Consider the following 15,867-nt stretch of genomic DNA (forward strand, 5'->3'; position numbering starts at 1 on the left):
ATCAAACGGCCTTTCTCCTTTCAGACATTTAGCGACATTACGTTCTTTTCATGTCTTTCTTATTATTCATACTTTAATTAAATAATTTGGTTATTAATATTTTATTAAGTATGTAAATACAAAAAGTGAAATTGAAGTTAGTCTAGGCTTTACTTATCAAAATTGCTATGATAAATTCTATTTTCCAAAAGAGAGAGAAAAATTTTAGAAAAAGAGATTTTTAATATTAACTTAATGAATTATTAGGCAATACCAATCAGACAGTCCCGCTGCTATTGTTGACCGTCTTCTCTGTCGCGTCGGTGTTGTTGTTGGAATTCGTTTTGACGACGTCTATCTGGTTGGACTTGGTGTTGTCCCTCGGCCCGTCCAGGAAGTAAGTTATCATACTGCCCTTCCCTTTGACTTGAATCGTTCCGCGGCACGTGAGGGGATATCCTTTAGCCGCTAGAATATCGCGAACCTCCTGGGTGACTTGAATTCCATCTAACACGCCCGTAGAATCCATCCTGGAAGCCACGTTCACGGCGTTGCCCCAGATGTCGTATTGCGGCTTCCTGGCGCCGATCACGCCGGCGACCACCTGCGCAATTCACGTCGCGAATTGAGTCTCGTTGCGCCTGAAAATCCGCGTCAGCTTTGCCGAGATTTTCTTTCTCGCAGCTGAGCTCGAGTGTCAAATACAGACGAAATTTTCTGTGAGAGAACATTTAGAAAAAATTGCGCGAAACAATTTATTTGAAAAATAAAAAATTTTTAATTTTTAAAAGTATATTTTTAATATTTCAAAAAATATATTTATGTTGAATTTAAAATATGAAATTAAATAATATAAAATTTTCAAAGAAATCGTTATTTAATTTAGTTTTTCACTTTCTGAATTAATTTAATTAAAATTGATAGAATGTAAAATGTAATTTTGGCGAACTAGTATTTTCTCAAGTTTTCGATGTCTCCGTATTTTTACTCGTCGATGGAGTATAATTTATGAATTATTTACAAAAAGACACACATGCGATCGAAAATTGCTCGTTTTATATTCTTTATTATTACCGGTCCGATGTTGATGCCCACACGCATGCGAAAATTATTAAAACTGTGTTCGTTGACATAGGCCAACTGCTCGCGAATCCTCAGAGCGTAATCCGCCATAGCAATCACGTGTTTGAAATCCCGCATGTCGCGGGTGCTTTTCGTTAGCCCTAAAACAACAGAAAGAAATAAGGGTGAAGATCGCGCAATATCTTCCATAATTCGAATAAAGAAACCACGTTGTTAGGAAATTGTTAGGAAATTGCGCGAAAAGTCAAGCGGTCATGGGAAATTAGATCTACCTTCGGGCAATTAGAGAAACTGCGAGAATTAAAACGGAGGATTTTTGACGTGAATTTAACGAGGAATATTTGACAAAAACAAATATATAAATTAAAAGCTAGTTATCGTATCGATGTACAATGAGGATAATGAATTTTGTCATTTATTCTTGCGAATTTCCATTATCTTCGCCAATCTATTCTGTACGAGTCACTAAATCAAATTAGAGGAAATCAAGTTAGTTTAATCTAATTATTTCAAGTTTAATTGGCCCAGCAATTAATCGCACACGCAACGTCGTTCTTTTCCGGGACGATATAAAAGCCGATGGCGCAAAAATGGACTTTGGAGGCGAGTCAAAGACTGATCGAGTGGCAATGTCGCTAAGAAATTTTAACAAGGAATATACCCGAAGCAGCCATGTACGTAGCACCCGTACTCTTGATCTTCTCGATGTACTTGAATTGCTCCTCGGCGAGTAACTCGTCGAAGTCAGCGATGATTTCGTTGAGAAGCCTGAGACATTCCACGCCCTCGTTATTCGCTTCGAGCTCGACGTAAAATTCCGAAAAATTCGGGATCGAAGCGAACATAATGCACACAAAGTCGCATTGTTCATGATATAATTCCTGCGAAACAATCAACAATTGCATCGTTTTTCCGTGGATAATCTTTTTACAAAATAAGATCTGATACTTTTTGACACCAATCTTTTACTTTAACCAAGAATAAAGAATTAAATTAAACAGTTAATAAAAAGATTTTATACATCATAAATATTAAATTAAATTGATCAACATAATTATTAAAAAATTAGCATTTATTAATCATTTATTTTTAGTTATTTTGAAAATAATTATATTTGTTAATTATATTGTTAAATATAATTATTTTCAAAATAATTAAGAATAAACAGACTAATTTTTTAACAACAATAATTACTTCGATTATTTTAATTTAAAATTTATAGTATATAAAAAAATCTTTTCTTTGACTGTTTAGTTTGATTCTTAGGACTCTTGTTGGATTCGAAGATAAATAAAACTATGACTAAATTCCGAGCAAATGATATTGATATATATTTGATGTCTAACTTGTTATATTAAATTTAGAGTCGCTTCTGAATAGGATATAACAAATTAGGAAAATGAATAAATACCATTGAAATTTAGTTTGGAAATTGAATGATTTAACATGATGGTTGTTAAGAGTCTTTATGTAGTTAACATATAAAACTAAGGTGAAACTCTAACAGTAACTTAATTAAATACACGACGTTACAAATGATCTTTATGCGGCACCGGAGGGTTATATGACATTGTTTAAAATTAATAATTATTACGCTTGCCATTTAATTAGAATGGCAGAATAAAGAAACAAATATTGCTTTTATGAAAATGTCGCTAATGTGAAACTTATGAGAAAGTTGAAAGTCAATTAAGGTAAACTTTATTAAGGTAAACTTTAAAATGTACAATAAGAGACTTTATTCTACATCCATCTTCTAGTTGTAAATTGCTGTTTAATCTATAATCGCGTAACCTCATTAGGAAATGTCAGAATGTATTGTGAATATCTTAGTCTTTATGTCCATTGTGTCTCGAACACGTATGCAGTAGTATGCATGGTAAGAGAATCGATCACTAATTAGGCCAAATATATATGCTGCAATGAAATATTCAAATTGTTTTCTTTAATTCAGAAATGTATAATGTATAACAACCTGATAGCATTTTACAGCATTTGACGCATTTATATTATCCAATATAAATTAATTTCAATCTCGGTTCAATTAATTTTTTTATTTCTTTCAAGTTCTAAGAATTAGTAAAAGATAAAGTAAATTAAAATTAATAAAAATTGATGGAACAGAGCGTTAAAAAAACCCGTTAAATTTTTTCTCCAAAAGATTTCTTTGGATTTGTTTAAAAATAGAAATAGAGCTTACGTCTGAATTGACAGTAGACAGAAAATGGGCGGCCACGTGTTCCGGAAGTATATTCGCGAGCAGTTTCTGGTTGTAGGCCTTCAAGTGTTCCATTTCCTCCTTCTCCTCGGTCGCTTGCAACTTCCACAGGAAATCCAATCTGTATTTGTATACAGAACACGTCAATATCCTTCGCCTATATCTGCCATGAAAAATATCTCGCGAAATTGTATCGTATTTTCAGGATGTTTTATTAAGTATATCGACATCGGTGGGGGGGGGGGGGAGGTTTCTCGATCGCGCGCTGCATACCGCGTATTTTCAATTGGTAAATTCTGATCAATTCGTATATCACAATTGTACTCTTCCGGATACGTGTTTACTTTAATTAAGTTTCAAGATGTCACCGTATTCACGAGGCATCCCGTGTATAAATTTGCTCGCGGCTCTCCGTACGGCTGTGTATACACGCGGTTCCTATCTCGACTATGAAATTATTCCGCGGAAATCAGTTCGTGAGATCGTCGATCCGCGACATTGTTCGCTCACGAGATGAGCGCTCTCGTGGGAAATTTCACGGGGGCCTCAAACAACGTTTACAACGTGCAAGTTCGAGTTATGTATAGTGAACAAGTTCGGTATGTATCTACGAGCTCTGACGTTGCGTAAGTTTTTTTTTTAGGGGAGGGAGGGGGAGGCAAACGTATGTACGGTATAAGCACGAATGTTGAACCTGTAGGTCGCCTCTGTGTGCTGAGAGTGTGCCACTAGGCAGGCCATGAAGAAAACCACCAGTACACCCGCCAGCCATCTTCCAGCGGGCTCGACGTTGTCCTCATTTAGTGCCTGGTAAATGCTGACCCCGAGATAACAAGCCACAACGATGCTCAATACGGCTACTTTAAAGACCGACGTTAGGATCTGGTACACCGCACAGGTTACCATCACCAGCATCACCAGAACCGGAAACAGCTGCAATCAGCGGTTGCGATTGCGGAACATCACAGTGGAAGCCAAATTTTCGTACTTTCGTGCTTTCGAAAATGTTGTTTTCTACGAATTATCGCGAACTTTCGTGCTTTCGCAAAAATTGTTTTCCGTAAATTATTATTATTATTGCAAATCCGTGATTCGCGTCGAGAACAGTCGACATGCGTTCTTCAGTATAATAATTTATGTTTAAAACATAATTCTTTTAATCGCTAAAAATTTAACATAAATTTTGCGTGAATTATGTATGGACTTATTACTCTTATTAAAGTAGTACGTGAATGAGAGAGTACTTAGTATAAAAGAGTGCTTAGTACTCTTATTAAAAGATTATGCATTCGTGAGACTCGTACACAGTAATTTTTTCAGAATGTGTAATCTCTTTATTTGAAATATCTCTGTTTTTCTGCACATTATCCGCGTTGTTTTTCACGACGATTTCGAGAGAACGCTCATTTAATAATTAATATCTTTTTATCTCAACGCCGACGTCACATTTATGTTTAACTTACATCGCAGAAAAGGATATAATAACAACTACCGGCGGCATCGGCACTCTTTGTCGATACTCTCATTACGCCGGGGCTCTCATCCAGCCAGAAAGGCGAAGTGTTATTGCTCACGCAAGCCTCACTTCCGTCCAATGTAATCTGCAGCGAAAAAAAGCGACGTGGACCATCGTCCACGTTATCGATCGTTATCACTATTTTACTACAATACAGAATGCAGAACATTTGATCACTCACGGAAAATGCACAATTCGCCGTTTGACCGATGTTATCTCTATCCGTTTGTGATTTAATCACGAACGTTTACGGCAATATTATTATTATTCCAGAGCGTTTATGATTAATTGCAGTATCGACGCACGCGTTCGATTTATTGCCGAAAGTTTTAGCGCGGAAGGCTCTATTTCACGTCGCGCTATAATTTTGGCATAACGAGTTTTTCAGAGCAAACGACGGGATGGGTTATTGGATTTATAAAAACGAAATTGAGAGAGAAAAAGAGAGAAGGGGGGGGGGATGCATATAGCGAAAGCTGCGCGACATTACGAATAAATCATTTATTCAATATTACGCGTGATTAATATCTCACAAGACTAATGGATCGCATATTTCTTGAATTCTCGTATATCCTAAAGTTTTTGAATTATTTGAATCATTTAAACTTTAAACAACTTTATCCGCTTGAATATCCGGCGGAGTTCCAAATTTTTATATTTTTAATAATCTCAATTAAGGTTTCTTTTTATTCATTTAGAATTACATTTACGTTTTATTTGTTAAAACGTAAAGAAATTATTGCTCTCGTGATAGACGAGAAGCGTAATTAGGAAGCAAAATGTTTAACAAAAAATAATGATCGCATTAGAAGCTTTGATTACTCACCAGCGGCGATAATACCGTGATGAAAGTCAGAAACACGACGATAGACGCGATGCTCTGTGCGATGATGCGATTCTCGAAGATCTGCAACGCCACGGTTCTCATCCATTTTGGCACTCTCTGTAAAGCAGAGCGGGCAATTACTCTCTTTCCGCTCGACTAATTAAATTAGTTAAATAGAGGGCAAAATCCCTGGGATCATCGATAGATCGATGGATGCGTTACGACCTGAGATCGATGATTTCGGCAGTGACCTGGAAGTTTGCCATTTGATCAGGGTCAAGAGGAAGTGGCACTCTTCTAAAGAGTTTCGTCATCGACCCAACGTACGTGACGTATCACGCAATTTATTCAAATATCGCATTTGTATATTGACTGACGTTTGTACATTCTTATATATTAGTCACGAGGAAGAAAAGTGGTACTGGGAATATGTGGTCTTGCCCAAAAAGAACATCAAGATATATACATATATGTCGTTTTATATTTGCGAATATATATATATATATATATAGATATATTTATTCGCAAATATAACACACACACACACACACACACACACACACACACACACACACACACACACACACACACACACACACATGCTTCGTAAATATAAAACACACATATTCACATTCATAATTTTATTTTTATAATATTTTATTTATTTTAATTTCATATATATATATATATATATACATATATATATATATATATATATATATACACACACATTGAAATATGCGGAGAATTTGATGCTCTTACCTCGTTTTTTTCCGCCAATAAGATGCCATTGACCAAGGCTATCACCAATATGCTAATCGCCGTGCAAATGTAAAAGTATACACTCCTACGAGGACAAAAAGGAAACACTTTTAACGCGACTTTCACGAGTTCCTTTTTATAATACATCTTTCGACTTCCGTGTACATTATCATCAGATTTATGCCGGCTCAGACTAAGTTATCGAACGATTTTCACAGAAGTGTCCATAAATATTGGAACGAAGGACAATTCGACGCTAGTGAAGTACGAGTAGACTTTACACATCGGGTCTCGAGAGTGTAATAAAAGAAAGATACCGCTTCTGCTATATAGATGGTAGGATTTATTGGCACGTGTATTTACCCGGCGAGGGTGATGGCTATTGCGACCACAACGACCATGTAGACGAAACCGGAGCACACAAAATAAGCCGAGAGCATCCTGTCCCTCTCGCGCGAGTACTGCAACAGGTTATTAAAACAATTGCAATATCGCGCATTGTTTCTCTTTATTACGAGCTGTTTACTGCTAACGGATGTGCTTTTAATCATCGGTTTCCGCGGGCAATTTCGATGTGGACTTTCTTCTCGACGAGAAAATGTAGTATTCCGTTAAATCGATTACATACAGCGCGCGATTAAATTACGTGGAATCCGAATAATCCAAGTGCACGCTTAGCGAATTAACCAAAATTAAATTTAAACGATCTTCTATTAACATGGATTACTGTACCGATTGGTCGCGTTAATGCATACGTGGGACAATTCGGTACACAATTACAGCTATATTTCATATATATATATAATATCATATATCTATCAAAATAAATAAATTTCTAAATTCCAGTGAAGTCCACTTTATAAAAGGTTACATTATGTACTATAAGAATAGAATTTTTATTATAGAAACTTGGAAATAATTTTAATAAATTGCTTGAATTCACAAAAAAGGAAATTACCGTGTCGAAATTTATTTTACCAAACAATACGAAATTATTTAAAAAAATGTCAAATAAATGCACATGTTTTGTAACGAATTCAATATGTTGCGATCATTGAACTATATTCTGATTGAAACAATTGAATGCATTAATTATTCTCGAGTGACGTGACCCAATTTAAAAAGGATAATTATAATGTAAAAATCTTTTTTATGCTGTAGATTTTTATGTTATAAAAGAGCGATAAAGAGCGAGTATTCAATATATAATAAGAATAATATAATAAGAATAAGAACAATATAATCCTAATACATTTCTTGGCAAATTGATAAGCCTTCATTATCCTCATTCCAATTGTGTAGTGTAGTTCAACGATTACGATAATGCTGTACTTAATTTCACTTTAATTCGAAGCGTACTACTCGTTTCACGATGTTCGTTACCTTTTCTTCAACATCCGGTCTTCGAAATGTCAGTATAAAGGGCGTACAGTGCTCCGCTCTTAATCGATCTATGCTTCTAGCATCGATCGCTCTCATCAGGTACTCGTTCACTTCATCTTCGGGATCCTTTTCGCCCTCGATAGTTTCACCGAAGCCTAATCTGTTGAAACATACGCGGCATGTATTATTTGAGTAAAACATTACATCGTAATTTACTCGACATTTATTTGTGACATGAATCCAATCCAATAGCACATTTATTTATTAAGAATCACATTACTTTTTATTTACTTATTACGATATAAGTACGAATTTTTATTTCGATTATTTCTATTTTATTTTACTTATTTTAATTATTTAATTATTTTATTATTTTAATTATTTATTTTAATTATTTCTTTTTTTTTTTAATATAAACCATTATATAATTAATTTATTTTATAATCGTTTGCATGACATTAGCCTTGCAGGAATTGGAATTTGCAAATATAATACTTACAATTGCAATTGTTTTCTAATTGCTATAATTAGATAATGTTTCGCAACGTTTTTGTTCAGTGAAATTGTTGGCAATTTTCAAAAAATTATTTAAGGAAAAATTATGAGCTGTACGACGTTTTAATCAAATCAAGAGTTAAAAGATTAGCGTTAATGGAAGAGCGCTTACTTAGTCTGTTTTCCGTGTTGCGAGCCGTGGCCCATAACCCTCATCTCTTTGGACACATTACCATTCGCTGGGAAAGTTTTTCGCATCCCGGAACTAGTTATGTTATCCTTAAATGTGTCTCCCGGGACAATCAAGTAGGTCCTGATGTTATGGTCCTTTAAATACGCGTTCCTTTCACCCCCGCGGCCTTCTTCGACTTCATAATATCCGCCTAAGCAATCTAGAGTCTCCTTCGTGATGTGTACACGTCTGCGAAATATCATATCTTCCAACTAATATTAGCTTCGTCAATGTAACGATCCGACATCAAGAAAATTTTCGTTCAACAACGTTTTACAACATGTTTGCGATAGGCTTCTTTTATTTAAAATTACGCTCGCAAGGTTCGAAAAGTTTTATACGAATCAAAGTGAAAAGGGCAGAATTATACGGGATATATCACCGGTAATTTATCACCCCTCCCCCAGTCTCGGAGTCGACTCGAAGGCAAGTCAACCAAGTTAACTGGAGGGTTGACAAACCTCGAGCAAAATTGCTTGTACTCACCCAGGTATCCCTCCACTCTCCATGTAATTGGCTAGGGTCACGTCGTTGCTCCAAACATCAAACTGCCATTTTCGCAGACCGAGGACCCCGCAGTGAACCCGGCCCGTATGGATTCCGACTCTCATATTCACGTTCACGGCCATTACCTCGCGTACCAATCTACGGAGATACGAATGCGAGAATTTATTGTTTGCCCTGTTATTAGGTGCGGAAGTAGACGGATAACTATTATCCGAGTTTGTGACGCGAAACAAACTTTCTCGTCGTTAAGTTATATTCGATGAACGCTACTCTGATACCCAAAGCCTCCAACTGTTGGCAAAGTTCTCGAGTATTTTTATTATTGATGAAACAAGAAAGAACTATTACGTGCGAACATTGATTTTTTTTTTTTTCGTGACAATAGATCCGCTTTAAGGATGTATCAGGTCTATTTTTATAATTTTTATATTTAGACTGAAGAAATTATGAAAAACTTACAGATTCTAAATCGATTATTCTAAATCGTATTTAAGAGATATAAAAAAGTTTAGCGGCGACTTAGGACATGGATTAAAAATTATATTTAAATAAATAAGTAGAGATGTGTTTTAATAAAGATTAAGAAATAATGACAAAAATCTTAATTTTTTTAATATAAATATTTTAAGTATTTAAAATTATTTGCGTAAAGTTTCATTGCGATGCAGAGATTATTTGACAAATAAAAATTTAATTTTATTGGAATCAACACTCGTTTCGTTTGTACTTTTAATAAAAATTAAATTTTTATTTACAAACCAACTAATCTCTCACAATAGAACTTTTATAAATCATGTTGAATATTTAACTTATGTAAAAAAAATTGAGATTTTTTTTGTCATTTTTTTCTGAATTACATTTCCGTTAAAGTGCATTTCTATTTTATATTTAAATAATTTTTAATTCAGGTTCTAAACCGCCGGAAAATTTTTGCATTACTTTTAAAAGCGATCTAGAAAAATCTATAGATTAATAATAATTATTATATAATAAATAAATTACTATTATTATTATACAATAAAATTGTATTCATTATAAATAAAAATAAATATAATACATCCCTAATTGGACAATTACAATGATTGTGCCCTTCGGTCCTTCCTACGCTCTTCCGCACGTGGCTTTTCACACGCGATTATTCGTATATCTTATCGCATGCGAACGTTCCGACAAAAGTTTTTGCAAGCGGGAAACCATTTCGATGAATCGCGGATGAAGCAGCGCCGAGCTTGACGAAGAGAGATTTAACGACGAAGGGTTAACGCGAGTTTCTCGAATTGAAATTTAAACGCGAGTACTCGTGGGGAGTTTATCCGTGTGTGCGGTGACCTGTGGATTTCCACGGACCTTTCACGGCGACGCGAATCGACCTCAATCGCGAGCATGTATATTGCTCGGCTCTCCGAGGAAATCTGCTCTTTGACGATGAAACGCGAAAACACGAGCGAGACACGACATGTTGCGCGCACGGGTAACAGCCGCGCCGGAAGTTCCGCGCGGTCGTCTCGCGGATCCGAGCGAGAGCATCTTTATTGCTCGGATGTTACTTTGATCTATGTATCTCTTTCCCCCCCCCCCCCTCCTCTCTGTCTCTCCTCCCTTTGTGTCCGTCTACCCCTTTCCCTCTGCAGCTTTTGAGATTCTGTCCTCGGCTATTTTTATCTCGTGTTTCCTTTGTTCGGTATCAACCGAGCCAAGATAAGGAGTATTATGAGTGGATCTTTGACGTCGCTGATGGAACGTATGATAGATTTATTTTGTCGTTTTTTAATTTTAAATGCGATACGTCCTGACCTATTGATTACGCTTTCGTTATATCGTATATATTGTTCGAAAATATGTGGACGGAGCAGCGGCATTATTCTCAGATGATAAAGTATGTGTATGACGGAGGCTTAACGGAGCTATTGCGTGAGAGGTGGAGGAACGTTCAGACTTACGTTATTGCATCGATCATGTCCAATCCCATTTCTACGCAACAGTGAGCGTGGTCGGGCCGTGGCTCTGGAAGCCCGGAAACGCAATAATAACAGTCTCCGAGGAGCTTTATCCTGAGGCAGTGGTGCTCAGCGGCTAGCCTGTCAAACCTACGGGATATTTCCGAGAATTCAACAACAATTATTTACAATATCTAAGGAAATCTAAGTATCGAGCGTCGACTCTCCAGATCAAAGAAGCCAGAGAGAGAGAGAAATACTTTTCCTGGAAATATTATGCTGATCTTTGACTTTTCCAGCCAAATCGACTTCCGCAGAAGTCAGTTTTCTAACAACGTGCACGAAAATACTAGCTACTTTTCCTCACATAATTCCGCACGTGTACTAACTCTTTGTAATATTTTTCCGTTAAGCATGCCGTACGATTTTCCATCTTTGCCATACTTGGCCATTTCGACTTTTTCAAAAAAAAAAAAAAAAAAAAAATCCGATTAGATTCTTAATCGAATCTCTGAATTTCTGACGTTATTACTATTATTATCTCGTTTTTACTCGGCATTGACACTGAACGGAATTATGTGGGGTAAATACATTAGCGTGTTAAATTAATTCAGAACGGCAGAGAGATGCGGCGTGTCAAAAGTAAGGACACTAATAAACCGGAGGAATAATCGGTTTATCCAGATTAGATATTCAGTAACGTTGCGCTTTGCGCGCGCGGCGCGTATTATACGAAATTAATTCAGGGCGCCAGAAGGACGATATTAATATTTCACACGTGCGCCAAATCCGCGTAACGCGTAGTGTGTATTATGTTAATCTAGTTTAGCATGATACCTACGAAATAACAAGTCCCCACGGAGTTGCGTGCAACGCAACCCGAATAGTAATTAAATCATTCAATTATTAACGCATTATCACTAAGTCTTTGAAAGGTAATAGAATTCTCCACTCCAATATTAATATCGAAATGTTGCCGTGTGTTACTACGCAACATCTATCCACTTATTGGCTTATACAAAATGCATAAAAGAACCCGTATGTTGAGCAAACACGTCCTGCATAAAAAATGCCCGCGGATGATTAGCTCGCTGATTCGATCTGCCCAATGGGATGTAATTTTAATCAAACGAGAACGAAATGGGAAAAATCGTTATTAATAATGATGTTATTTACGTTATTTACGTTGACGTTTCATATTCTCCTTCCCCCATAGTACTTTTTCGAAGGGATATTTTTTTCTTTCTTTGCGAGAATGAAAGCGTCGCAGAATATTGATCTCTCGATTGTATTGTTACCTACCGTGAAAGCGAACATCATCGCGGGGAAAGCCGCCTTTATGACCTTTTAGCAAATTCCTCTTGGTAGTAGAATAAGTACAGCCTATTGACCCGAAAAGTCGCTAGGAATCCATAATTATCGAAAGTCTTTTCGAGCACTTGTAACACAGGAACAAGAACGATTCGATCGAGGGAAGCTTCGAGAGTGTGAAGAGCGTTGAAAAATTCTTGATACAAGCGCGAGATTGATGGTATTCATCAGAGATAAAGAGCAAAATTTCATTCAGACTCAATGAACATAGACTCAAAAATCGATTTTGAATATGAACATTCAAGAAATACTATTTTTATAAAATAATTTTTCTGAATTATTTTATATTAATAATTTTATACTAACCATTTTTTAATATGAATAATTTTTTTGCGAAAATATTTTATATTATCGAGATCAAGCATCACATCTGTCTTCCATAAGTAAATGTAATTAAGTCAAAGCTAGATTTTCGATGACCTTAATTTAATTTGAAGATTACAACAGGCATGGGATTTGCAAAATGCGAACGTATTTCGAAATTGATCTTTGACAAAGCGTAATCTATTCGCGAGATTTTAAGGAGGATTTCTATATGTAGATATCCAGAGGATAAATCGAAGGAATATTTACAAGGCTTTAAAGATAGAAATGCGTCGAGCGAAAAGAAATTGATATTTCAATTGAGTCGAACAGGTGGAAATATTCGTGAATACAGTAATCCGCTACGCTTCTTCTAAACGTTTTCTATAGAATATAAAAATAAAAAAAATTTCGAATAGAATATAAAACTAAAAATATATAGTTTCAATACGTGCATGATTGTGATAGAATAGCTCACTAAGTTTTTCGAGATTTATCGATGTGTTAAAATTGCGTTTTTTAATGGCAAAGTTATACAATAATGATTTTATCTTTAAAAATATTAATTTTATGTCTATATTTTTTTGAGAAATTTATAATTAGCAGAAAAGAATTAAAAAGATAATTGAAAATTTATTGAAAAAAACACACACACATATATATATATATATATATATATATATATAATGATATAATTATATAGAAAGATGTAAAAAAATTTTTAGTGTAATACTTTTATCATTAAAATCATTAGGATTATTAATAGTACTGGCAATTTAATTAAAAATTATTTATATCTCAATACATTTTTTATGAAGGATAACCAATGATTATTAGGATAAACAATGATTATTTTATTTAATTGTAATGTTTCCTACCGTGCAAAAAGTTCGTTGAGCAATCTGACGAGCTCTTCGGCAGTGCATTGATCGGAGAGCGAGGTAAATCCACAGATATCGGCAAACAAAATGCTGAAATATTTAAGTAGAAGAGAGTCAATTATGTCTGTTAAATAATTTTCAAATTAATCTTTCATGTAAATAATCTTTGAACACTTTTATAAAGTAATTACTTCGACTTTAATAGACCTTAAACGGGCCGTGGAGGAAGTGTCGAGTCAAACATTTTGGAAAGGGGAAATTGGGAATGAAAAATTGTCCGCAAGTTCGCGGAAATCCAGTGAAGTTAAATGAACATGACATTTGCTCTTTGCGAATTTGCCGATTAAGTTAGATTGACCTGAGCTTGGTGAGACGCCAGAGATTGGATGTAACATTTCAACCCACTTCAAGCCAATCTAGAATTCTCTCTACGCAGCCACGTGTGCTTATCATATCGCGTGTAGAGCACTCTGGTAAATCGTCAGATTTTGAAGCATCTGGCATGAGTGCATTATGGGATGATTACGCTTCTCATGTAGTAAAACGTTCACGATAGTATAATTAGTTATAATAATCCTATTTTATATTATAACTACTTATGGTGTCATAATATCGATCAATATCGAAATTATAATACGTTAAAAATATGTACGTTCTCTAATTTTTTAATTTATAATTTACAATGTCCGCACAAGTCTTCCTCTTTAAGGGGAAAAAAAAATTCCTAAAAAAAAGTGTAGCTTTTATGACAATCAAAAGACTGCGCTGTACCGCAAGGAGAGATTACAAAGTTTAACCTGCTGCGAATTCCAATTTAAGTAGCGAGCATACACGGAGAACACAAGGTATAAAATAATTATGTAAATTCCTTTCAGCTTAGTAACAAAGCGAAACTGGGTCTCATTTGCAAAATGTCAAAGTGGCGTTATCGGAGTGACACCTTAGTTCTTTCTTTTTTAAGGTGCGCGTCTTAAGCTATTCGTTCGCAGACCATCGATGCAACATACCTGACGTTCTCGTGTCTTTGAATATAAATTTTGTGAAACATCGTGTCCTTCGGCTTTCCGGCTATATCGGCTTTCATCTCCATGGCGACATGCCTTGGTAATACGCTGAGCAAAAGCCTCTCCTAAAAAAAAAAAAAAATAATAAGTCAACATTATAGAAGTATGTTTGTACTTGGCTTAATTTAGAAGAAATAAAAATAGAGACGATAAAAACGTCCACGTGCGCATAAAAATGTCCACGAAAATAAATGAAAAAGTAGGAATTTAATAATATACACATATAAAATAAAGTATTATTTATATGTATTATTTGTTGAATGTAACACGCAAACTGCAGAAGTTTGCGAAATTCCAGATGTTGTGTATAATAATTAGATTGCAACTCTCTCTGAATAAGTTTTTTTTAATTGTTTTTACTTTCATAATAGTTCCATTAATTACGTGGCAAAATTCATACTTCTCTCATACTAATATTGTGATAAATCGCATAATCGAAAGTAATTGGATATTTTCTTGGATTTATTGATAAAATTACGTATCAAATAATTTCTCTCAAACACAGTAACGGATTAATAACAGCCATCATTAAATTAATCCTTGGAATAGATCTTCCAATATCCTGTTAAAGGATCTATGGAGGGAGGGTCGTAATGGATAGACCAGCTTGGGGGACAATAGATTAATACAGTCATAAGAGCTAAAGTGCATTATTCAATACCTACTATACACTATTAATCCACTATGCACGTGCACGCTTGTTATGTACATAGATATATCAACTTGATATTCATATGTGCGTCAAAGTCTCTTTTAAATTTAATAATAAATTCTCCGAGTGATTTTATCACAATTGCACGGAAAGAACAATTTCGCTCGAAAAATAATTTTGTCGTCATCAAAATAAATATGTAGGACGTTTCAAATTATTTGCTGAAATGTAAAAAAAAAATTTGCAGTGTTTTCATCATATTTAAATGTCCTACATAATAATTTTGATGACCTAATAATAAAATTAATTTTCAGATCTGTTCAAATTTTTAGAACCTACCTAAAATTATTTTTTTCCGATTGAATAACAAAAGTGTTTGTTTAGATTTAAATTAATTTTGTGTCTTCGGAATTCTAACGTCTATTCTGTATGTTTAATCTGGCGTAGTTTGGTCACGAAATTATTTAATTAAAAATTATTATATAATTATATAATTATTATATAATTATATAATTATATAATTATTATATAATTATATAATTATTATATAATTATATAATTATTATATAATTATATAATTATTATATAATTGTACAAAATTATATAATTATTATATAATTGTACAAAATTAATATTTTCCCCACGGTATTTCCAACAT

The 15,867-nt window shown here is 34.6% G+C and overlaps 1 protein-coding gene across 3 annotated transcripts in view; it reads right to left on the reverse strand.

Moving 5' to 3' along the window:
• The window catches only part of LOC105430765 (adenylate cyclase type 5), a 106,276-nt gene that overhangs the window by 7,159 nt on the left and 83,250 nt on the right, over positions 1 to 15,867 (reverse strand). For 2 of the 3 annotated variants that reach the window (XM_089073180.1, XM_089073182.1), the window contains 15 exons: positions 14,501 to 14,622; positions 13,491 to 13,583; positions 10,942 to 11,088; positions 8,981 to 9,139; positions 8,435 to 8,683; positions 7,768 to 7,927; positions 6,748 to 6,845; positions 6,385 to 6,469; positions 5,623 to 5,739; positions 4,744 to 4,881; positions 3,975 to 4,213; positions 3,263 to 3,401; positions 1,724 to 1,943; positions 1,054 to 1,202; positions 254 to 583 (listed from right to left, as the gene is read on the reverse strand). In XM_089073180.1, coding sequence (XP_088929306.1) covers positions 257 to 583; positions 1,054 to 1,202; positions 1,724 to 1,943; positions 3,263 to 3,401; positions 3,975 to 4,213; positions 4,744 to 4,881; positions 5,623 to 5,739; positions 6,385 to 6,469; positions 6,748 to 6,845; positions 7,768 to 7,927; positions 8,435 to 8,683; positions 8,981 to 9,139; positions 10,942 to 11,088; positions 13,491 to 13,583; positions 14,501 to 14,622 — 2,442 coding nt within the window. In that variant the 3' untranslated portion in view covers positions 254 to 256. The remainder of the gene's footprint in view (positions 1 to 253; positions 584 to 1,053; positions 1,203 to 1,723; positions 1,944 to 3,262; positions 3,402 to 3,974; positions 4,214 to 4,743; positions 4,882 to 5,622; positions 5,740 to 6,384; positions 6,470 to 6,747; positions 6,846 to 7,767; positions 7,928 to 8,434; positions 8,684 to 8,980; positions 9,140 to 10,941; positions 11,089 to 13,490; positions 13,584 to 14,500; positions 14,623 to 15,867) is intronic. The other variant, XM_089073181.1, reaches the window with a different exon arrangement.

Source organism: Pogonomyrmex barbatus, unplaced genomic scaffold (genome assembly GCF_055798465.1).
Source record: "Pogonomyrmex barbatus isolate J1 unplaced genomic scaffold, ASM5579846v1 scaffold14, whole genome shotgun sequence".
NCBI lineage: Eukaryota > Metazoa > Arthropoda > Insecta > Hymenoptera > Formicidae > Pogonomyrmex > Pogonomyrmex barbatus.